At 38.4% G+C, this 26,557-nt stretch overlaps 1 protein-coding gene across 1 annotated transcript; it reads right to left on the reverse strand.

Moving 5' to 3' along the window:
* Nucleotides 1-776: 776 nt before the first annotated feature.
* rab38b (RAB38b, member of RAS oncogene family) lies at nucleotides 777-24,117 on the reverse strand. The gene is made up of 3 exons (XM_057820935.1): nucleotides 23,894-24,117; nucleotides 11,036-11,313; nucleotides 777-1,698 (listed from the first exon to the last, which is right to left on the reverse strand). The coding sequence occupies exons 1-3, from the start codon at nucleotides 24,093-24,095 to the stop codon at nucleotides 1,543-1,545; spliced, it is 636 nt and encodes a 211-aa protein (XP_057676918.1). The 5' UTR covers nucleotides 24,096-24,117; the 3' UTR covers nucleotides 777-1,542.
* Nucleotides 24,118-26,557: the final 2,440 nt, after the last annotated feature.

Here is a 26,557-nt window from a genome sequence, read left to right on the forward strand (position 1 = left end):
CCAAAAGAGAACTTTTTGGTAGAAACACAGGTTCTCGTGTTTGGAGGAGAAAGAATACCGAATTGCATCCGAAGAACACCATACCCACTGTTAAGCATGGGGGTGGAAACATAATGCTTTGGGGCTGTTTTTCTGCAAAGGGACCAGGACGACTGATCTGTGTAAAGGAAAGAATGAATGGGGCCATGTATCAAGAGATTTTGAGTGAAAATCTCCTTCCATCAGCAAGGGCATCGAAAATGAGACGTGGCTGGGTCTTTCAGCATGACAAAGATCCCAAACACACTTCCAGGGCAACAAAGGAGTGGCTTCGTATGAAGCATTTCAAGGTCCTGGAGTGGCCTAGCCAGTCTCCAGATCTCAACCCCATAGAAAATCTGTGGAGGGAGTTGAAAGTCCGTGTTACCCAACGACAGCCCCAAAACATCATTGCTCTAGAGAAGATCTGCATGGTGGAATGGGCCAAAATACCAGCAACAGTGTGTAAAAAGCTTGTGAAGAGTTAGAGAAAACGTTTGGCCTTCGTTATTGCCAACAAAGGGTACATAACAAAGTATTGAAATGAACTTTTGGTACTGACCAAATACTTATTCTCCACCATGATTTGCAAATAAATTCTTTAAAAATCAAACAATGTGATTTTCCGTTTTTTTTTCTTCCACATTCTGTCTCTCATGGTTGAGGTTTACCCATGTTGACAGTTAAAGGCCTCTCTAATATTTTCAAGTGGGAGAACTTGCACAATTAGTGGTTGACTAAATACTTATTTGCCCCACTGTGCCTGAAACGAAGGCTCCATTTTTATTTATTGTTGTTAAACCCTGATAAAGAATATTTTTTTAAATTATATTTGTTTTTATTTAGACAATGTTGAGTGGTCTTAAGACAAAAGTTTTTTTTTGCATTCCTGGATAGTTAAGAGATTATTGTTTGTATTTATTGTGTATGTTAATATAATTTAAGTTATGTTCAATTACTGAAATTTAAAGTTGCTAATAAAATCCAGACATTTATTCTGGACATTTTCAAAATGTTTCTTTAGAAGTGTTTGAAAACAAAAGTTTGAATCGGTGTATCACCTGAACCAATACATGTGAAAGTTAGTATATATCAATACAGATTTATTTTGCCTTGATCGTTAGCCTAACAATTAATTAGGTTCATATTTGTGTACCAGAACAATGAGATTGTATAATTCAGTTTTCTTTGAGTTTTCGTATCAAAGCATTTGCATTTCTTCTTTAATACTTTGGTGCAATTTTTAACTTTCGTAAGTGATGACAAATAAATATTGTAAATGATAAACCTAGTCTTTGTACTTACTTTAATTGATGTTGATCGTCACGATGGATGGAACGTTAATATGTGTAGGACACATATTACACATTACACAAATACACAACACACGGATTTTGATGCTGTAAAAGTTTGAAAGCTCATAGAATAAATAGTACCACTACTTCAGCAGTGTCAGGTGCCAAAATAAGGCAAATAAGTTAACTAAAACAAAAGTGGTGTGTAAAATGAAGTCTGTGAGGGTCTTCACTTCAAGCATCCACATCCGTTGGGCTGATGGCGTTTTGGGTCCAGTTGCGCCGTGATGCTGTCGGATGCGGCGATTCGCCTCTGGAAGGTGTGCTCTCTTGCCATGATTTGCTTTACCAGGAAGTTGGCCGCCTCGTCTATGTTCACGTTGTCCTGTGATAGCCAGTTTAAAACTTTTCAATAATGGCACACGTTAAAGATATTCTTGTCAAAAATAATAATTTTAATTAAAAAAGTAAAATCTGTTTTCATTTCCATAACATCCTGTAACAGAAATGTTTTTACTTCCCTTTTTTGAAAAGCCTACCAATACATCAGAACTTTGACTCAGGTGCTTAACTCTTTCAGTGCCAGTGACGATGACGGACATCCAATTATAACTGAACAGTGACTGTTTTTATCCTTGTACTGTTACTTTAAATTAGTTTGTCACTAGTAGACATCCAGTCACTTTGAATAACTTTACTCAGTGCCACTGACAATGATTGACGTCCAATCGCGTGGCTCTTAAAATCATAAACTTTAAATAGACATTAAAGCCATTTGAACTTGGAGGACGAGCAGTAAATCAACATTCGTTCATTTGCTGCCAGCTCTCTCACTTCAAATGGATTACACGTCTAGTGGCAACCAATGAGTTAAAATGTTGTGTACATACTTTGATTTAACTCATCAGGTTGGTGTGAAGTGAGCAATGGAGTAGTCAAAAGTATCGAAAAGTATTGATGTATTGATACTAAAATGTTGTATCCGATACATGATACAATATTTGATTGCTAAAATATTGACACCCAGTTACTTATTTATTTTTGCACTACCACCAGAAATTTGTTGCCATGGGGTAAATTTGATTTTGCACTACTCTTGAATGCAACGAAGGATGTTTTTGCATTTGACTTGTTAACTCATTGCATAGACTTCATAATGATACTGACGGGACCAGTGTTGTTAATAACGGCGTTACAATATAACGGCGTTACTAACGGCGTTATTTTTTTCAGTAATGAGTAATCTAATTAATTACTTTTCTCATCTTGGCAACGCCGTTACCGTTACTGAGGCGGGAAAGGCGTGCGTTACTATGCGTTACTAAGTTGGTTGAATAAAAAAAAGTCTGAGAGAAATGGACTCACGGGGACGAGAGCAGGGCAGGAGTGGGGAAGACGCCGCTGCAACCGCAATGCTAGGTGGCTCCAATAATACCTGACTGCAGCCATAGCCGACAAACTACGCCCACATGACATGGTAGATATCATATTATAGAACTAGATGCAAATGACAGACACTGCTGCACTGCCAACATGTTTTAAGGACTACATGCGTTTGTAAACAGCCGCCATCTTAAAGCAGTAGACCTCTCAGGAAGGCCCTGATGTAGAGATCCTTCCTAGCGAACCTAAGTAATTTTTTAAAATCTAAAATGCTCCTAAATCGGCAAAATCTTAACTTAAATCTATCTTTAAATGATGAAACAGTTTTAAAACTTACACATGTTTAAAGTAGACAGAAGGGAACTAATGCAATAACGGGAGAAATTTTAACAACTTTAACGATTGATTCACAACTTGAAATGACTTCCACACATAGCAAAGGTTACTAGCTAGCTATCGCAATACCCTTGTGTCTAGTTAAGTGGAGGGTAAAGAATTGGGCTAGGGCCAATTGTCCCCCAAACACTTTAAGCTTCACATTGTGTGACCTGTGTGTGTGTGGTTTTTTTTTTTTTTTTTTTTTTTTTTTGAGAAAAAAAAATATATATCACTAGTTACTTTGCCAAGTAACTAATTACTCTTACATTCAGGTAACTGAGTTGCTAACGCAATTACTTTTTGGGAGAAGTAATTTGTAACTGTAATTAATTACTTTTTTAAAGTAAAATTAACAACACTGCATGGCACTAAATGCGTTAGTAGACAGCCGCCATCTTAAAGCAGTAGACTTTTTAGGACGGCTCTGTTGTAGAGAACCTTCCTAGCGAATCTAAGTAACTTTTTATCTAAAATACTTCTAAATCGGCAAAATCTTGACTTGAATCTATCTTTAAATGATGAAACAGTTTTAAAACTTTCATATGTCAAAAGTAGAGAGAAGGGAACAAATGCAATAATGGGAGCAATTTTAACAACTTTTTACAGTTGATTCAGGGTAAAGGGTAAATTAGGGTAAAGAATTGGGCTCGGGCCAATTGTACCAAAAACCTTCACAAAAAACTTCACATAGTGTGGCCAATGTTTTTTTTTTTTGTTTGTTTGTTTGTTTTTTTGAGGGAAAAAAAAAAAAAGTAATTATCACCAATTACTTTGCCAAGTAACTAATTACTCTTACATTCAGGTAATTGAGTTACTAACGCAATTACTTTTTGGGAGAAGTAATTTGTAACTATAATTAATTACTTTTTTTCAGTAAGATTAACAACACTGGACGGGACAAATTCCCCAGACACTGCGCCACACCTTCAAGTAGGGGGCCGTCCCACACTCCGCTTCAGTCGGTCGGAGTCGCTTGTTATTCTCAAACACATGCAGCGATCCAATGCCGGATTTAGGTTGAAAAAGTACTAAAGCTATACCGCATACAGTGATGAGCTTATACCGCATACAGTGATGAGTGATTTGTTCGATGATTCAAGGTAATTATTATCCTCCGTGCGGTCATATTTTAGATCCGTCTCCCACTTGTCTTTCCTTTCCAAAGTTTTAGAAAAAGTTGTTTTTATTCAATTGCACACATTCTTAGAGACAAACTCTACCCTTGACAAGTTCCAATCAGGCTTAAGGTCCAGACACAGCACTGAGTCAGCACTGTTAAAAGTGTATTAACGACATTGCCATTTCTGTGGATAGTGGAAACCCAGTATCCTTGTTTTACTAGACCTCACAGCAGCCTTCGATACAGTCGACCATACAGTCCTTGTATCTTGTTTAGAACACTTCATAAGTATCCGTGGTAAGTGGGAACACTCTATAATGGTTTAAGTCATACCTGCAACATCTCAGTGATGATTGGGGAATTTTCCTCCTCACAAACTTCTCTGTCTTACGGGGTGCCACAAGGCTCTATTTTAGAGCCTGTTCTCGTTGCACTTTATCTCCTACCTTTAGGATCAATTATAAAAAAAAACATAGTGTCTCTTTTCATTTTTATGCTGATGACCTGCAGCTTTATCTGTCCCTGAAACCCAACGAACAAACTGCTCTCACTAAATTGTTGGAGTGCATATCCGATGTGTAGCAGTGGCTTGCACAAAACTTCTTACATCTTAACAAGAGCAAAACTGAATATATTACTTTTGGCACATCATCTATGATGAATGCCCTTGAGCCCAACTCTGGTGCTCTGGCTCCCATTTTTAAGACACAAAAATCTCGGAATGATATTCGATAGCAGGCTCAACTTTGAAAAACAGATTAGTTCTTTACCAGCTCCATCTCTTGGCCAAAGTGAAGCCTTTTCTTAGTTTTCTTACGATTTTGAAAAAGCATTTCACGCTTTTATAAGCTCAAGGCTGGACTACTGCAATGCAGGGTTAGCAGGGTTTAATTCTATTAATGGCCAGGCTCCTTCTTATTTATTGGAAATTTTAACCCTCCGTAACTCCGGCAGGACTCACCGTTTTACCAGCCAGCTTCTTTTGCAAGTTCCGAGGTCGAAACTTAAACCGATCTTTTGCGGTTGCTGCCTCCAGGTTGTGGAATAGCCTACCCCCTGAAATCTACACCACCACGAATCTTGGTCTTTTTAAGTCTCGGTTAAAACCAAACCTTTTTAGACTCGCCTTTTCCCCAGATTAGGGTAGCCTGGTTTTATGTTTTATTTCTTAAGAGTTTTTAATGTTTTAGGATTTTATCTGTTTTATTGTTTTATTTGCTGTCTGACTTTTATTGCGATTTGCTGGTTTTGTTCCATTTCATTTTTTTTTTTTTCTTGATGTCATTGTATAATACTTTCCTGCCTTTTATTTATCTTGAGCCATGTTTGTCTTTGTTGTAAAGCACTTTGGGGACCTTCCGGGTTTTGTAAAGTGCTATATGAATAAATGTGATTGATTGATTGATTGATTGATTGATTGATTGATTGATTGATTGATTGATTGATTGATTGATTGATTGATTGATTGATTGATTACTATATTTTTCGTACCATGCATGCATTTTGAAATGTGAAAAAAATTAATGGGAGAAATTACCCGCTACGGCATTAGCGTCATAATTGGCAATATTTACGTAAAATAAATGCTAACTGCCCGGTTTTTTGCTTTTAACCAAGAAACGAAACTGTTTTACGTTCAGATCTATAGAGAATTCAGGGATTTAAGCATTTATTCACAAGAATTTTCAACGCAAAAATTCTTTGTGGTGATTAGGCGGCGCCATAGTGGCTTAAAGACTAGCAGCACATTCGACATATTTACGTAACATAAATGTAAACTACCCGTTTTTTTGTTGTTGTTGCTTTTAACCGAGAATCGAGACTGTTTTATATCCATATCTATAAAGAATTCAGGGATTTAAGCATTTATTCACAGGAATTTCCAATGTAAAAAGCTCTTTGTCTGCGTTTCCACTCGGTCAGCTTTGACAGAGATAGGACCCCTATTAATCGGCCCCCATGTCCCGTCAATATATTATGAAGTCTATGTTCATTGTCTGGGATTGAAGGGAGACAATATTCGGCACCAGTTCAAATTGACTACTATAGTGATAAACTCATTTAAAACATTTTAATTTAAAGCAACACTACTGGACTGTCTCAGGAAATTAGAATACACAATATTCTAATTTTTTGAGACAGTCCTGTGTATATATACAGGACTGTCTCAGGAAATTAGAATACACAATATTCTAATTTCCTGTCTCAGGAAATTCCATTTCCTGTCTCAGGAAATTAGAATATTGTGTATTCTAATTTCCTGAGACAGTCCAGTATGTAACTTTTCAGTTTTGGTCGATTTTAGCGACGGCGTTGGACAAAAGCGGTAGTGTTTTGCCCTAAGGAAGACTGCGTTTCCAATGAGGACCAGCGCTGCGTTTCTCATGGGGACTAGCGCACACCCGCAGTGTTGTAAAATCATCAATCAATCAAAAATCGATCTCCCGGTCGCTTGCAGATGGAGTCAACATTTCTGTTTCCAGGGGCTGTGTGAGGGATGAATAGTAATAAGGTAATGAATCCAATTGTGGCTAAACAATAGCATATGACAGTTAGCAACCTGTGGCTTAGTGTGGCTAACCCCCCACCCCAAACTCATCAGCGCTGACGAGTTTGGTTGAGGGGTGGTGGCATCACGCCAGTGACTGAAAGCCAGGCCAATGTTGATTCTGTATATACTGGTATTCCCCCTTGTTTGTCCTCCTCAGACAAAACTTTTTGACTCTTATTGCTTTGCCATCTCTGCGGAATTCTCACGAAAGTGTATGCATCGACTTCCGTCTTTATAATGAATGGGGAAAGAGGGAAGTGACATATGCCTTAAAGCAGTCAGCACAATTGTAGTTTTTTTTTTGTGTGACAGGGTTCCTGCCACCCTCCTCAAAGTTATTTAGTGCCGGTGAAAGAAATACAGACTAGGCATGTGCCGTTATATGAGATTCTAACGGTATGATAACCTTAAGCAAAAATATCACGGTTTCACGGTATCACGGTACTGCAATTACAGCTCTAAAATGTTTTATTTTGAGATTTCTGGGTCACAAAATTTTTTTTCCCATTGATTGAACAGGATTTTCATTTTTCAAAACAACATATTAGCAAATTGGAATATAAGTATAATGTTGAGTTCGATAAATAAACATAAAATAACAAAAAATTAATGAAATATTCTAGATAAAAATAAATTGGCATGCTGATTAGCCACATTATCTGCTGTTAGGAACACCACACACACTGGAGTTAACTCTTGAAGTTAGTGGGAAACATTCATGACGGCGTTTACTAAGCTTTAATCTTTAATACCGAAATTTTTGCACTACAAGGCGCACCTGACTATAAGCCGCCACCCACCAAATTTGACACGAAAACAGCATTTGTTCATTGATAAGCCACACTAGACTATAAGCCGCAGCATTCCTCACTGTATTATGGGATATTTACACCAACATATATCAAACGGTAACAATTTATTTGACAGCGGCATCATAAGACTGTCACAAGACCAAATGAACCACCATAAACCTTTGAACCAATTGGCTGCAAAACTTCATTGCCTCAAGAAGCTTCATTTGGCCATTAGTGTTCTCTTGGAGTAGACATTCAACCTCTGCTGCCACCTGCTGTCAATGCTGTTGTCTTCCAACGTGCCTCCTAGCATGCATTGCAGTGCTACAGATGTAAATAACAAATCGAAATTCATGTTCTGTGCTAATTGCTTCTTCAGTTACTGTTGTAGTTGTTTTATTAATTGCTAGTTATGGAATTTGGTAACACTTTATTTGACAGTGGTGCCATTAGACTGTCATAAAGTAATCAGTAGAATAATTAGATTACTTTTTTGAGGCGTAATCAGTAATTAAATGACTTTTTCAAGTAATCTGTGACAACACTGGCCACAGCTGTACTCACTGTATTATGGGATAGATCGACCAAAAGATATTAACCGGTAACACTTTATTTGACAGCGGCATTATAAGACCATCATAATTCTAACATGACCCTGCCTGCCATAAACATTAATGAATGCTTATGACAGATGTCATTTTGTGTCATCCGGCAAATTATCTCCCTTTTGAATTAATGTAAAAGATCAGAGCTGGACATAAATGGAGTTAGTGACATAGTTTGCCGGATGACACGTATTGACATCTGTCATAAGCACTCATTAATGCCTATGATAATGTAATGTCAAAATTATGGCGGTCTTATGGCAGTCTTATGGCGCAGCTGCCAAATAAAGTGTTACCTATTAACCCAAATAAATCAACAAGTAAGCCGCACTGGACTATAAACCGCAGGATTCAAAATGAGGGAAAAAAGTAGCGGCCTATAGTCTGGAAATTACGGTAAATGGGTTATCATATTGGAGATATTGCCTTCTCTAGTAGCCAACCCCCACAAACATGTTTTACATGTCCATTGGCTCACCTAAGCCATGGCTGTCCGTAACTTAAAAACATAAAAAATAGCTACCGCATTTTTCGGACTATAAGTCGCAGTTTATTTCATAGTTTGGCTCGGGGTGCGATTTATACTCTGGAGCGACTTATGTGTGAAATTATTAACACATTATTATATCATTTCACATGTTTTTCTGATGTTTTGGAGTGACACTGACGGTTTGGTGAACTTGTTTGCATGTTATTTATGCTGTAGTTATCTGAATAACTCTTAATAGCTATGTCACGTCAACATACCGGCTACGTTCGTATTTCGTAGTTCATGCATCATACTGCACACTTATTCAGCATGTTGTTCTCTATTGTATTTTTATTTTAAATTGCCTTTCAAGATGACATATCTGTTCTATGTGTTGAATTGTATCTATTTATTTATTTATTTTCCCTTCAGGCATGACAAATCCAAACAAACATACAGCATTTATATATGTTTACAATTAATTCAAGCCGAAAAGAAAAGGGCTGACGGGAGAAGCCGAAGCTTATTGAAACCCGTCCCCAGTATACCATAAAGGACGCAGAAAATATCAAATATCAAATTTTTGACATTCAGATTTCATAATGATCACAAGTTTTTTTTTTCATAATAATAACCATCCCCCTGATTGTTCATTTTCCAATAGTCCATAGTCGATTGATGTGCGCGTTATGTTGATTAGATCCAGTAGACTAGTTCATAATTTAGTGCTTAGTTTATTCAGTTGATTTGATCCAGAAGATGGGAATAGCTGAGGACCGATGGTAGGCCGTGTCCGCCACACTCCTTTTGTTGACTTAATCCTCGTCGCAGTTTTCGTTCCTCGCTGACTCCCGACGAACATTCATCTCAAGGTTGCGCAGCTTCGTAGTAGGTTGCATCGCCATTTCGGTTGTGGACTCATGGCCTGGGGGACTGGCGTCGCTAGGTCCTTCAGAGGGACCGTCCCAGCGATCACTGTCCCACCTTGCACAATCAGAAGCTGCCAGCAGAGCACCAAAAGGCAACATCGATATCGATATCGTTCCTCTTCGAGTGTGGTCAGACACAGCGGCTGCCATCTACCCCAGCTATCCTCCACAATATCCAGACGTTAAAATGATTTCCAGGCAGGCGCGTTGTCCAGGTTCTGGCAGGACAGTGGCCAATCGACCAGTCCCATGTCATTACAAATTTGAAGAATTTGAAGTCAGTTGTCTGTCCTTGTGAGTTCTGTTTGCATTGGCATTGAGTTGCCTTTTTTTTTTAACCTTCCATTGTTTTGGGTACACTCGGTTTTGCTTCCAGCTTTGAGTTGCCACCCAGACATTATTTAACATTTGTACAAACCAGACATTATTTAACATTTGTACAGTTCTTATTATGTCCGAGTTAGCTTGAGTCAGCAACATAATTATTTAATAAGGTTTGTTTATACCTCAGCCAATGACCCTAAGCTGGTCACTGCAGAATCTAGTTTGTTCCAAAGCTTTACACCAGAGTAAGGAACCAAAAATGATTTTAGTGTTGTTCTATTGTAGTTAAGCTTAAACACATTTTCTCCCCTCAAATCGTATTTCGAATCCCTAGCCTGGAAACGACTTTGCAAGTTATACGGAAGGCTATTAGTTGAGGCTTTGTACATCATCTGTCCCGTTTTGAAATGTATTAAATCATACAGCTTCAATAACTTGGATTTGATGAATGACTCATGTGTATGGGCTGTGTATTTTGCCTTATGAATAATCCGTACTGCTTTTTTTTTGGATGGCCAACAGAGGGTGTAATCGAGATTTGTAGGTGTTTCCCCAAATCTCGGCACAGTAAGTCAAATACGGCAAAAACAGTGCACTATAAATTATTTGGAGGGCCCTGTGATCTAGTAGATTTTGAGCTCTGTAAAGAATGGAGACGCTCCTCGCTAATTTATTTTTCAGTTGTCTTATATGTGCATTCCATGTTAATGAATCATGAAGTATTATACCAAATACCTAGTGTTCTCTAACACGTTCAATAGCCACCTGGTATCAAGTAAATTTCCCCCCACAATGCGACTTATACTCCGGTGCGACTTATATGTTTTTTTTTTCTCTTAATTGTGCATTTTTGGGCTGGTGCGACTTATACTCAGGTGCGACTTATAGTACGAAAAATACGGTAATACGCTAATGCACGGTATGATGGAAAATTTTAACAATTTTGAAACCTTGACGTTTTTATACCACGGTATACCTTGAAGTCGGTAACCGGCACATGCCTAATACAGACCCCTTCAGGATAGTTGTCAGTAGACATATCATCACAAATGTTATGAATTTTTTTTTTTTTTATAAAGGTTGAAAAGTTACATAGTGTTGTTTTAAGAGCCACATGAGTGGACGTCAATCATTGTCAATGTTTCGAAAAAAATGACTTGAAAGCTGACCTTGGCGGAGGTCTCGAAGATGCCGGCGAATCCGTGCTCCCTGCAGAACTGCTCTATCTTGAGTCCGCCGTTGGCGAGCTTGCGACCTTGCTCGCACTTGTTGACCAGAAGAACGGTGGCGACGCCTCGACCATCCCCTGACGTCAGCTTGGAGTCCAGGTCCTCCTTCCACCTGAGCACCGCCTCAAAGGTGCTCGGGCGTGTGACGTCGCAAACGATCATCGCGCCCGTGGCCTCGCGGTAATACACCCGCGTCATGTTGCCGAAGCGCTCCTGGCCTGCCGGACACATGATGCAAAACAATAGTCACAGGTGGCGAATGATTTCATTTTTTTTTTCAAATGTCACCTTTTTCATATGTAAATAAATAAAAATTGAAATAAATCAGAATTATATCAATAATACCTACCGAAAGAAACCTAAGATCTCACCTAAGAGATAATATGACCTTATTAATAGTCTAATTTAAAAAACTATGCAAACAGTGAAGTACTCCTGACCAGCTTTCCATTCCACTTACAACACGCAATGCAACGTCTGAACACAAGGGTGTAGGTTTGGTAGGGACGCTATAACAGCATAATCTGCATATTCACTTTTTGCTGGGGCCGGGACATGAATACATTAAAACAGACATGTCCAAAGTCCGGCCCGGGGGCCAAATGCGGCCCGTGGTCAAATTACATCCGGCCCTCAGCCTCTGTCATAAAATCAATAACGTCTGGCCCGCACACAGACTTGATAAATTGGTCAGCAGTACTGCTACCAGCATATGAAGTAGCTTACTCACTAAATGCTGCTCCTCATTTTTACCCACTAAAAGGCAGCAGCACTCTGAGCAACATCACCCCGTGTGACCCTTTACTTCCAATTTTCTAAAATGCCGACAATCAACAACAAAAAAAAGAAAGTTGACTGCGATGGCTGACGCTACAAGGATAGGTGGAAATTGGACTATTTCTTCACTAAAATACTCAACAACTGTGTCTGCTTCATTTGCAAAAAAAGCAGTCGCTGATTTTAAAGAGTTCAATGTGAGGCGATATTACCAAACAAGACACGCTGGCATGTACGACAAGATTAGAGGGAAGATATTCAACGAGAAATTGAAGCAACTTGAAGCTAGTTTAACTTCACAACAGCAGTATTTTGCAAGAGCCCGAGAGTCGAAAGAGAATGCCACAAAGGCTAGTTGCGAGATTGTTAAAATATTAATTAAAAAAAATAATAAAGCAAATGTAACACCCAAAATGGCTTGCTAAAATTTGCTTAAATATATTGTTCTGCGTAAAGGACTTCAGCCAAGGTCTGCCCCCCACATTTTTACCACACCAAATCTGGCCCCCTTTGCAAAAAGTTTGGACCCCCCTGCATTAAAAACACCAAAGACATTGGCTGAACAGGGGTGAGGGCTACATTTCTCACAAATATGCTGACGTAAAAATGAAAAAAATTAAAATTGTGATTTTCAAGGGAGAAAATGGGGAAATCCCCATTGCTTCATACAAAAGAAATTTACAGTGGTCACTGTTTTTATGTGTGTATGTTTTTTCGTTTTTTTTTTTTTTTTTTTTTTTTTGGTGGGGGGGGGGGGATAAAATGGCTGCAAGTAAAATCATTTTTACATGAATGATGTAGAAAATAAACACATTTTAATTAATGAATAAATTCACTGTTGAAATAACGTTAACAGTAGAAAACAGAACAGGAGGACAGTTATCTCTACGCTGCAGGTTCGCAAGTTTACACAGTTTAATGTTATGCTAACTATGATGCAGGTCGGACTTTCAGTAGCAAAATTAGTGGTGTGTTCCCTACATGCTCAACATTGATGTCTTTTTACATTACTTACAGTGGTTGCTGCTGCGGTTGGCTGAAAAAAAATGTTCTAATAACCCTAGTGTGAGAGAATTTTATTCATGCTTAAAACACAACCATTATACATTATATTTTGTATACTTTTGTTATGCTTGCATGAGAACATTGTAGCATAGAGCGTCATTGTTATATTAATCTGCTTGAGTGTGCCTTCCCATGGCCTTAACGATTGTAGACTGTATCACAATATACCCAAATATGGACTGTTAAGTTTCTATGTTTTTCAATATGCCCTGAATGAATACAAGGGAGGACTGCGGTTTCTTATCATCGTTCTAGCCGGGACCAGTGCTCAAGGTCTCAGCTCAAAGATGTTTTTGTATGGAAAAATACCCAGGTTTGTGAGATGATGAGTTTCGTTTCTTAGTAAGTTTCGTTTCACGGTAGGCTTTGGCACCGCCCTTTCAACAGTATAAATGTCCAGCCTCTATTGTACTTCTTCGTACTTTCTGGGTGATGACAGCTCCTGGCAGGGTCACATTGGTTTATATCCGAGAGCTCTTCATAAAGCCTTAGAAGAAAAGCAATCCATGGTTGGGGTCGTATTCATTTCTCTAATCGAGCTATCGAGGTAACACTTGTCTTGGAGTTCAAAGTTGAATTTCCCTGACACGTAGTCTTTGAAGGGGGCCGAGGAGAAGGCATGTTGACATGTATTTCTGTCAGGGTTGTGTGAGTGCATGTGTTTGTGTGTTCTTGTCATCAGCCAACCAACATGTTTGAGGGAAAAAAAACGGACCGGCACATTCATCAAGTGAAAAGGGATAACTTTAAGTCTGAACATAATGAAAATACAGTAATTCACTTAACAATGGTAGGGTCAATTCTTTCCTTACAACATACGGGCAGACATTATAAATTACCTATATAACTGAAGTCATTATATAATTCAAATAAGGTTACTTTAAAGTTGGTGAGGACAATTTGAGCATCCTGAAACGTTGGTAGTGTTCTGTCCCTACCGTCCCTATGCAATCCTACACCCGTGTCTGAACACCATTGTTGTTGTGCTGCTGACAGTTTAAGACGCAGCAGCACATTCCTGTGCTGCACACAAGCCACGCTTGTTGACACTAATAGTGACTATTTGCACAAGATCTTTGAGAGCAGGTTAGCTGTCATCGTGACATTTCCCGTCTGCCAAACAAACAAGCAAGCAGCTGAATCACTGGCCGCTATGCGTGCGACAGGATGTGCGGCCTGCACTTCCTCCTTTGTGGACAAAAATAAACAAAACTACCCTTCATACTGTTTTCCCCACTGTCACGGATGCTAATCCTCTACTTGTTGGCACGAACAAACAATGAGACAAAGTACCAAAAAGTCAGAAAAAATTTTATTGTTGACCTTTCCTTTTTTGGCGACCTTTTTAAAGATGAACAACTTCTATCTTCGAAAGTTTGAATGAGAACTTTTTAATCTTGAAGATGTGACCTTCAACTTTATTCCTTTCAAGCAGGAATTATCATTTTTACAGGCTGCCATTGAAGCTGCTGCAACCCCGAGCAAAAAGTATGGAATCACCAGTCTCGAACGAGCACTCACTCAGACATTTCATCATGTAGAACAAACTCAGATAAAAACCTTGAAAAAAAAATAATGAATTTGTTCAAAAGTGCAACTCTTTAGCATTCAGAAACACTAAAAGAAATGAATGAAAAACAGTCAGTAAATGTTAATTTTACAGAGCAAATGCAGGGAAATATATATGGAATCCATCCATTCTGTGGAAAAAAATATGGAATCATGAGAAACAAACAAAGAGATAACAATCAAAACACATCTCTAGTATTTAGTAGCACCACCTCTGGCTTTTATGACAGCTTGCAGTCTCCGAGGCATGGACTTGATGAGAACTTTTCATCAATTTGGTGCCAACTCTCTTTGATTGCAGTTGCCAGGTCATCCTTGCAGGTCTGAGCCTTGCTGTGGACATTTTTTTTTCCTTTCAATTTTCCCCACAGGTTTTCAATAGGGTTGAGATCTGGGCTCATCTTTGTAAATTCCACTGGAACAGCACCAAACAAAAGTTCCAGCATCATCACCTTGTCCAATGCAGATTCTTGACTCATGACACCTTGTCCAATGCAGATTTTGACTCTTGACAAGGTGATGATGCAGGAACTTTTGTTTGGTGCTGTTCCAGTGGGATTTAGAAAGATAACTGCCTGAAGAAGACATCAAAATTCCCTCAGTCCTTGATGATATGGGGCTGCATGTCAGGCAAAGGCACTGGGGAGATGGCTGTGGTTAAATCTTCAATTGATGCACAAGTTTTACATTGAAATTTTAGACAGCTTTCTTATCCCTTCAATTGAGAATATGGTTGCCTTTTTCCAAGATGACAATGCATCATGCCGCAGAGCTAAAACTGTTAAAGCATTCCATGGAGAAAGTCAATGTCATGGCCTGCAAATAGCCCAGATGTATAAAAGTAACATTTAAAGACCACCACAATGTTTTTTATTCATTTCTTTTAGTGTTTCTAAATGCTAAAGAGTTGCTCTTTTTAACTAATTCATTATTTTTTTTCAAGCTTTTTATCTGAGTTTTTTCTACATGATAAAATGTCTGAGTGAGTGCTCGTCTGAGACTGGTGATTCCGTACTTTTTGCTAGGGGTTGTGGTTGTCCAATCCATGTTGACTGAGAGTCAAAATGGACTGAATGCAGTGCTGTCAAGGACACTGAAACATGAACATTCACAGCATTTATTCTCATTTCCAATGAATAATAAATGTGTATATAATAATAATTGTTCATATTTGAATGACCAAATAGTGACTTGCCCTATAAAGGTTTGAGGGCTTGAGTGTCAACTTTTGAACTTTTTTCCCCCACTATCTTGCTGTGACCATTCTCCCTAAAAAGGTTCTTGTACACAGCTGTATTTTGAGTGTACCTCATTGTGTGAAACGGAGCAGGTCACCTGATGACATGTGCTGAATGTGGACGTCACGCTCCACAAGCAGGACAAAGAGTGCATTGGATGTGTGTTATATCAATTGTTTCACATTGGACACGTCACTTTTTTTTCCTCTCACAATGACGCTAACAAGCCTCACATGAGCGAAACAGTCTCATGCTATTACGACTTATCAACTGGGAAAGAGATTATTTTGTTGTGGTAACCTTACAAAATTGTATAGGCCCCAGCCCTATTTATGTAACTTTTACAGTATATTTTATCCAAAAAAAGACTTGCTATGATGAAATGCAGTACACCTTCACTCTTGTCTTGGTCTGACTTTCTGCTCTTACTCAAACCGAATGTCTTCTGTCAGGTTGAGGTCAGGATTCTGCATGCAGTTAAATTCATCCACACAAAAATTTGTTATCAGTCTTTATGGACCTTGCATCGAGCACTGATGCACAATCATGGTGGAACGAAAACAGGCCATCATCAAACTATACATCAACTATTCATCAAACAATTTTGAATGTCAATGTACAACATTTTCCAAAAATGCTGAAGCGATCTCCACTGGGTCAATACTTTGCACATTTCCAGCTTGGGAATGGCCTTTTTGCTGTTCCAAAATGAAACTCCAGTATACCAAGGTAAGGTAAGGATGAGAATGAAGGCATGATGTAAATTAACATTACTTGTCCTGACTTCAACCCAGAATAGCCCCGTTGGGATAAATTAGAACAAATAAGATTCAGGCCCTCAGCTGGGAAGTTGGTTGGATGGACACACAAACAATATCTTAATAAGTCATTAAAAAAAAAAGTCATATACTAAATTGAAAAATGACAAATGACAATGAAAAATATGTATTGTTTTACTTTAACTTAAAAAAAATAATAATGAAAAATTTCCATTAAATAAAAAACATTTTGGGCCTACACATTTCCTGTGAGGATCAAAATGAAAATAAAAAGAAACTTTTGAGGAAGTCATGAAAAGAAAAACAAATTGCAATTCTTCAGCCAGAAAAAATCGAACCAGCATTCATTTCAAATGTATATAAAGCCTTTATAGGACAGGTGACTCTTCGCTTATTTTAAATAAATCTTAGCCGCATAAACACCTGGAGTCCTGACTAAAAGGCTAGGTTCATACCGCAGGTCTTAATGCACAACTCCGATTTTTTGTCATATCTGTTTTTTTTTTTTTTGGTGTGCCCGTTCAGACTGCATTTGTCCATTGAGCCCGTTCAATTCGCAGTCCGACACGCGCTAAGCAAACTGACCCGCATGTGCAGAACCATAAAAAAAAAAAACCGAGCATTATCAGGATAATCCTTTTCTTCATTGTATTTTTTTAGGGCTGTCAAAATTATTATGAGCTAATAGTTTATTTTTTGACTGAAAATTTTACAAATTTTATTAAAATGAAAACATTAAGAGGGGTTTTAATTAGGGCTGTCAAAATTATCGCGTTAACGGGCGTTAATTAATTTTTTAAATTAATCACGTTAAAATATTTGACGCAATTAACGCACTAGACCCGCTCAGACAGATTTAAATGTCAGTACTGTGAAAGGCCAACTTGTTAATTGTGTTTTATGGAGTTTTTCCGCCGTCTGCTGGCGCTTGGGTGTGTGACTTGCATATATTATCTGGCGTAATGTCGCCCTCTGCTGGCGATTCAGTGCAGCTGATTATTTGGGTTTCGGCGCGCTTTTCTGACGTGATTATATGTCGACGCGAACTCACACTAATAGACAGTGCTATTCAGACCAGCTAACGTCCGCATCCAGTATTCAGTGGCAGTTCTCATAGCCCCATCACACTGTTTGTGTCTAATACATGCATCGCTTGTGAGTCATATTCCTCCTTTGTTTATATTCATGAGCATTAGATAGTTATTGATGATGTGTATTTGAATTTGTTCACATATATGGTGAAATGCAGTTACGTTGTTAGATGCTTGTGAGCTAATTGGCTAGTGCTACTGCTCAAATGGACACGTGTGTGTACATTTTATGTTATTTTGTGATTTATGCAAGTTATTGACACATTGCCTTGTTATTTTCAGTTTTACAAAAATACAAGAAACATGCTCCTGTCAAAAAGAGATGACTTCAGTAAAGCCCATGCAACTTTGCCACCACCGTCTGATTTCTTTTTGGAACTTATGTTCGCTGTCTGTCAATTTGTGTACTCACACACATTGAGGACAGAATAGGGCTACTAGTTTATTTTTTGATTGAAAATTTTACAAATTTTATTAAAACGAAAACATTAAGAGGCGTTTTAATATAACATTTCTATAACTTGTACTAATATTCATCTTTTAAGAACTACAAGTCTTTCTATCCATGGATCACTTTAACAGAATGTTAATAATGTTAATGCCATCTTGTTGATTTATTGTTATAATAAACAAATACAGTCCTTATGTACCGTATGTTGAATGTATATATATCCATCTTGTCTTATCTTTCCATTCCAACAATAATTTACAGAAAAATATGGCATATTTTATAGATGGTTTGAATTGCGATTAATTGCGATTAATTACGATTAATTAATTTTTAAGCTGTAATTAACTCGATTAAAAATTTTAATCGTTTGACAGCCCTAGTTTTAATATAAAATTTCTATAACTTGTACTAACATTTATCTTTTAAGAACTAAAAGTCTTTCTATCCATGGATCGCTTTAACAGAATGTTACTGTTAAGGCCATCTTGTTGATTTATTGTTATAATAAACAAATACAGTACTTACAGTATGTACAGTATGTTGAATGTATATATACGTCTTATGTCTTATCTTTCCATTCCAACAATAATTTACAGAAAAATATGGCATATTTTATAGATGGTTTGAATTCCGATTAATTACGATTAATTAATTTTTAAGCTGTGATTAACTCGATTAAAAATTGTAATCGTTTGACAGCCCTAATTTTTTAATGACAGTGGTCAAGCCCCCCTCCTGCTTAGTAAAAGCTAGGCGCAAACGCTAATGAACAGCTGCATTGCTGCAGTCTTGCGTGCCGCTCTTGCTCTTTGCTGACGTAATTGCTGCATAAATTCCAATTTGAAAGACTTGACAGTTCAGACCGCCGCCACATTCTGGTAAAATGTGGCCCTGATCCGATTTAAACCACATACAAACGTGACCCAGATCGGATTTGAAATGGTCCACTACTATGCGACTTGTCCCGTTCAGACCATCAAGTTAATGCCTCACTCAAGTTGGAAAAACATGAAAAAATCGGATTCGTGCATTAAGAGCTGCAGTATGAACCTAGCCATCATGTGCATTTTTCAGTGTCGCTGACAGCAATGGATGTCTAAACCAGAGGTGGGTAGTAACGCGTTACATGTACTCCGTCACATTTACTTCAGTAACTTTTTAAGAAAAAAGTACTTCGAAGAGTAGTTTTTTTCTAAGTCGTACTTTTTACTTTTACTTGAGTCAAGGGCTTAGGTTTGGTCTCAACATTGGTAGGGACGATATAACAGCATAACCTGCATGTACACTTTTTGCTGGGGACGGGACATTAATAAAACCATACAGATTGGGTGAACGGGGGTCAGGGATACATTTCTTACGAATATGAATCTAATTAATTGATAGGCTAAATGGTCAACGCAAAATAAATCTTTATTGACTTATATTGACTTTCATATGTATTAGTTCAAGTCATACATCGTTTGATTTAACCTTTGTTTTCAAAAACTACTAAAGAAACATTTAGAAAATTTAAAATGTCTGGATTTTTTTTAAGCAAATTTACATTGCAATACTTAAACAGAATATAAATTATATTAACATACACAATAATCTCTTAACTATGCAGGAATGCAAAAAATAAACAATTGTCTGAAGACCACTCAGCATCGTCTACATAAATACATATGACTGAAAAAACATCTTACTGTATAACAAGAAAAAATAAAAAAGGAGCCTTCCTTCAGGTAAAACACAACTGCTTTTCTGCACAAACACAACCAAATTCAACAACAACAACAAAAGAAAGCTCCTTTGGGCTGCTTTAAGACCACATAAATAAAATAAAAATAAAAATTGGGGAAAACCGGAAATACTGAATGATCATTTCAATTTCAGAATAGTAACTCACGCTCTTTGGAGGAATAATGCTTCATTTCTGTCGTTTTCTTCTCTCGCCAGAAATCAAAGATTTTTTGATTAATTATTTATTTTTTGATAATTTATTTATTTTGTATTTCTTTGGCTTATGTAATGGGTTATTGTACAGTATCACTGTAACAACAGTTCATAGATAACTGGGAAAAAAAAAAATCAAACACGTTTGTAAGCAATTACTCACAGTGTTACTCAATACTTGAGTATTCTTTTCACTAAATACTTTTTTACTTTTACTTGAGTACATTTTTTGGATGACTACTTTTATTTTTACTTGAGTAATATTATTTTGAAGTAACGCTACTCCTACTTGCGTACAATTTTTGGCTACTCTACAGGGCTGTCAACAGACTTGCAGGGGCCCGGGGACAAGAGACCATTATAAGGTCATCCCAACCCACCCCACCCCACCCCTGCCACCGGCTTGTCACAACAGCATACACAGTACTTTTAACACTTTGCGAGCAATGACGGTGTAAATTTTTAAATTATTCAATTTGAGATGGACAGTTAAATTTGACAGACCGTAATGTGATGTGACAGAATATAAACAAATAATTTCCATCTATTGTCCCATGTTGGCTTCAATGAAATACAACTGAGAGCTCGCGCACCTTCTCCCCACAGACTAACATACATACAGTGCCTTGCAAAAGTATTCGGCCCCCTTGAATCTTGCAACCTTTCGCCACATTTCAGGCTTCAAACATAAAGATATGAAATTTAATTCTTTTGTCAAGAATCAACAACAAGTGGGACACAATCGTGAAGTGGAACATTTATTGGATAATTTAAACTTTTTTAACAAATAAAAAACTGAAAAGTGGGGCGTGCAATATTATTCAGCCCCTTTACTTTCAGTGCAGCAAACTCACTCCAGAAGTTCAGTGAGGATCTCTGAATGATCCAATGTTGTCCTAAATGACCGATGATGATAAATAGAATCCACCTGTGTGTAATCAAGTCTCCGTATAAATGCACCTGCTCTGTGATAGTCTCAGGGTTCTGTTTAAAGTGCAGAGAGCATTATGAAAACCAAGGAACACACCAGGCAGGTCCAAGATACTGTTGTGGAGAAGTTTAAAGCCGGATTTGGATACAAAAAGATTTCCCAAGCTTTAAACATCTCAAGGAGCACTGTGCAAGCCATCATATTGAAATGGAAGGAGCATCAGACCACTGCAAATCTACCAAGACCCGGCCGTCCTTCCAAACTTTCTTCTCAAACAAGGAGAAAACTGATCAGAGATGCAGCCAAGAGGCCCATGATCACTCTGGATGAACTGCAGAGATCTACAGCTGAGGTGGGAGAGTCTGTCCATAGGACAACAATCAGTCGTACACTGCACAAATCTGGCCTTTATGGAAGAGTGGCAAGAAGAAAGCCATTTCTCAAAGATATCCATAAGAAGTCTTGTTTTAAGTTTGCCACAAGCCACCTGGGAGACACACCAAACATGTGGAAGAAGATGCTCTGGTCAGATGAAACCAAAATTGAACTTTTTGGCCACAATGCAAAACGATATGTTTGGCGTAAAAGCAACACAGCTCATCACCCTGAACACACCATCCCCACTGTCAAACATGGTGGTGGCAGCGTCATGGTTTGGGCCTGCTTTTCTTCAGCAGGGACAGGGAAGATGGTTAAAACTGACGGGAAGATGGATGCAGCCAAATACAGGAACATTCTGGAAGAAAACCTGTTGGTATCTGCACAAGACCTGAGACTGGGACGGAGATTTATCTTCCAACAGGACAATGATCCAAAACATAAAGCCAAATCTACAATGGAATGGTTCAAAAATAAACGTATCCAGGTGTTAGAATGGCCAAGTCAAAGTTTAGACCTGAATCCAATCGAGAATCTGTGGAAAGAGCTGAAGACTGCTGTTCACAAACACTCTCCATCCAACCTCACTGAGCTCGAGCTGTTTTGCAAGGAAGAATGGGCAAGAATGTCAGTCTCTCGATGTGCAAAACTGATAGAAACATACCCCAAGCGACTTGCAGCTGTAATTGGAGCAAAAGGTGGCGCTACAAAGTATTAACGCAAGGGGGCCGAATAATATTGCACGCCCCACTTTTCAGTTTTTTATTTGTTAAAAAAGTTTAAATTATCCAATAAATTTTGTTCCACTTCACGATTGTGTCCCACTTGTTGTTGATTCTTGACAAAAAATTAAAATTTTATATCTTTATGTTTGAAGCCTGAAATGTGGCGAAAGGTTGCAAGGTTCAAGGGGGCCGAATACTTTTGCAAGGCACTGTATATCCCTGATCTCCCTTGCCTGGCACGGCCAGACTGTTCTCCCTGTATTTTTCAAACACTGAGAGAATAGTCTGGGACCCAGCCCATTAACGGCCTCTCGAGCAAGTACAAAATTAATCGTCAAATCATATTCGTTTATTTGCATGACGTGTTCTTAACGAGCAACGTCACTCTTTCGCGTCGGAAGTCGTTTCCACAACACAGATGGCGAACAGGAGAGCCGAGAATATGTTCCAATGCACGGTAAAATCGGTTTTAAATTACCAAAAACACATCAACACAAGTCATTGACAACAGTCTGTCTCGCGCTAGCCATGTTGAATAAACTCCGCTCTCCTTGTATGTTTACTTTCGCTCGCAAGTCCTTCGTCGCGTTTCTAACGTCACATCTGCCCGTCGCTGATTGGTCCACTCTGCTGTCTGTTTGCTGTGGCTTGCGCCGCCCTGGAAATTTTATCCGCTTAATGGTGGCCAGACTCAATAGCTGGAACAGCGGTGAGTCTGGAGTACCAGGCTATGATCTCCCATCACCTTCTCTCTCCTCGGCTCAACGCAAGCAGCATGTCTTGTCATACTGCAGCTCAATAGGCTACAAGCGGCCGTTGACAGACTCGAATCGGGCTTTGGTCACGGTGATCGCGAATGTAAACGTTCAGTGTTAGCGGCTGTTGTTCACTTGCCGACATCACCGTCCACAGCCAACTCTAGCCCTAATTCTCTGGCTTCTTGTCCCCCTTTTAAAAACTTCATCATTTTTTCCTCATTCACCTCTATGATCTTTTTCTCTTTTTCTTTTTTTTTCTTTTCTGCGCACCCAATTTATGATGACTCGCCATGTTTACAGTATAACAATGACAGATTTTAATTTCCCGCTTCAAGGCACGTACGTAGTGTAGCCTTGATTGCGCCAGAGCGGGGTCAAACCATTCTCTGCTAAGACAGAGAGGGTGAGCGTTATGCAAAAAAAGGGAAAAAAATAGATTTGAAATATTTAATATGTTAAAGTTTTTAAGTATATATCAAGTAGAACATAATATTTAATCAGACAATGATTTAAATAAAGAAATATGTGAATGTAAAGTAAAATAAATTAAGGGTCATTCAGGGGCCCTTATGGTCCTGAGGCCCGGGACAACATCAATGGCAGCCAGTGAATTCATCGAGTGCCCTGAAGGGCTAAACGTAGGTTTTGAAATTATATTTTTATGAACTTTCCAAATGTTATATTGATATCCTTATGACGCTTCTAAGTCTAGAAAAATAACATTACTAAATTAAAATGTATATTTAAAACGTTTTTGATTTACATTTAATTTTTTGTGTATTTTTGCATTGCCCCCCCCAACAAACATTATCTATTGAAACATTCTTCTTTTCTAACTTGGAAACTATTGAGTTATATTTGAAAGTCACTTTAATTCCCCTTCGTGCACGCGCCCACATGACCGTGTCGCGCAGAATTACGCTGCACTTTGTATTTCCCCTAAAAATAAGAATTTCAAAAAAAAAAAAAAAAGTCAACATTTGAGGAAGTGATGCTAGCTCACAAAAACGGATTTGACACATGTGCGACATCAACCTTAGCGGTCGCTTGAAGATTCAAGTGCAGTTTAGAGTACGCGTGCGTGGTCGGGGGTCTCCTCACCGGCGATGTCCCACAGCTGCAGGCGTACCGTCTCGTCGGCCTCCCACCTCAGCACTTTCAGCGCGAAATCGACGCCGATGGTTGCCCGGTAGTTGTGCGAGAAGGTGTGGTGCACGTAACGGCGGATGATGGAGGTCTTGCCCACCCCCAGGTCGCCGATCACCAGCACCTTGTACAGGTGCTCTTTGCCGGGGCCCGCCATGCTCTGCGGCGGCCGCGCGATCTCTCATCCGACTAGCTCAGGCGCCCTCGAGAGCGCGCAGGGCAGGGACTGCCCCCGCCGCGAGCGACGTCCTCCTCTTCATGATCTTCTCCTAACATGGGATATTAGGAATATTAAAGAAGCGCGCTGAGTAAACACCTCACCTCTAACCCGTTGAGAAATGTTGAGATGTTGAAAGCGTGTTGATTCTCTAACTCAAACTTGACACCACAAATCGTCCAAAAAGGTGTGTTAACTCAAGAGTTTAAGTATAAGCGCTAATCAAGTTTCAAATTTTTTCCAGTAACTTCTTTTGAGTGTTCGTATCTCAAGTTAACACAGTTAAATTAATAAAACGAGTTTGCAAAACACATGTCTGTGTAAGCAGGATTTGAAATGTTTAGTTGTGCTAATTTGAAATTTAAATTGTGTTTATTTGAAAGAAATGTTGTGTGAACCTAAAGCCCTATACACTCAAAAAATGGGGTGTTGAACTGACATTAAAAAAATCATGGAAAGAATTTGCACCTGATAATATTGCTTTCCTTCAGCATTTAGCTATTGTGTTCTTTTTACATAAAGCACACGTCTAGCCAACATTAGGCAATCATGTTCCACAAACATAACACACTCTTGTTGAATAAACATAAGGCACTCATGTTCACCCCAAAATACATGTTGAACCGACATTAAAGAATTACATAATTTGCACCTGATTAAATTGCTTTCCTTCAGTATTTAGCAATTGTGTTCTTTTAACATAAAGCACACATGTTGAGCCAACATAAGGCACAACTAGGGCTGTCAAATTTATAGGGTTAACAGGCGTTAATTAATTTTTTAAATTAATCACGTTAAAATATTTGACGCATGCCCGAAACGACCCACTCACGCGTTGCCGCAAACAGACTACAATGGCGCCGCGTAAAGTATATACAGAGCTAAGAGGCAGTGACAAGCGAGTGGATTGGATAGAGGCCTTCATTTGGACCGTGCCCTAAATTGGAAAAACATCTCTCCCACATCAATTATTACTATTGACGCGAGCGAGCGTCTCCTTAACACCCTGCATTGCACACAATGCAGAGAAGATATAGCATTTGCAGCCACCACGCACAGTCAGGGTTGTGAGATTTCATTTCCCATCATGCATTTGGGCAGAACAGTTTAGTCACAACAGTATCATTTACTGAAAGCTCATCAAATACACTAGATGGCAATATTTAGTTACAATATACAAACTCACATTCATCCTTTAAGAATTTATCCGTGGATCCCTTTCACAGAAAGAATGTTATTAATGTTAATGCCATCTTGTGGATTTACTGTTATAATAAACAAATAGAGTACTTATGTACAGTATGTTGAATGTATATATCCGTATTGTCTTATCTTTCCTTTCCAACAATAATTTACAGAAAAATATGGCATATTTTAGAGGTGGTTTGAATTACAATTAATTACGATGAATTAATTTCTAAACTATGATTAACTCGATTAAAAATTTTAATCGTTTGACACCCCTAATTTTAACGTAAATGGCCGTCAATGGCATCAATTTACAGTATATATATATATATGCCTCAATGGTATCCAGTACATTGGCATCAATAGTAGCGACATTCATGATAGTCAATGTCATTGACGTACAAAACTGTCAGTGGTATTGACTTACTTAGGCGCCAGTTCAATGTCAATGGGCTGTGATGGTAAGTGGTCAAAAATCACAACCACCTATGTTTTCCTGTCATTGAAAATGAAGGGAAAATGCTTGCCATTAAAAATGAATGGAATTCCGGTCATTTTGATATTCAAACGGTGCCGGTCGGTCAAACGGTTTGGAGTCTCCAGTGAGCCGAAAAAACGTGGATAATAAGATTATGAAGATTATTAAGTTGAGGAATTTTACTAGCTGGGCCAGTGCCTTGCAAAGCCACATCTAATAAAAAAAAACACTTTTCACAAACAAAATAATAATCAAACGGTCACGGTTTTTGGGCCGGCCGGCTCTACCAATGAGGTGTCACTTATTTTTTCAGGGAGTTGGCAACCCTACTTTTAAATCTCACGAGAAATGACGAGACTATTGCATTTGGTTGGAAAGGCACGTTAACATTATGTTGCATCAACATGATCTAATCTAGCTACTCATCAATTGTTCACGTTTATGTATGGACTGCATGATTTAATCATGCTCACCTTGGAAACACGATGTGTTCTTGCTGAAGATGCATATTGTCTTTTAGTAAATTTACAACCTACTGGAGTCATTTTTTTGAGTGAGCCTCACTCATGCTTCCGCCCTTCTCAGTCCGAATGGATTGGACGTGATGAGTACCTTAATTAAAAAAAAATCATATTGATGATCTCACAAATAAACAGTGGAAATACGCTGCTCTCTTATTTAAACTGAGACATTATCTCCCACTCTTTGCATTTCTCATTCTGTGTAAACCTTTTTT

The sequence above is a fragment of the Corythoichthys intestinalis genome, chromosome 18, assembly GCF_030265065.1.
Source record: "Corythoichthys intestinalis isolate RoL2023-P3 chromosome 18, ASM3026506v1, whole genome shotgun sequence".
NCBI lineage: Eukaryota > Metazoa > Chordata > Actinopteri > Syngnathiformes > Syngnathidae > Corythoichthys > Corythoichthys intestinalis.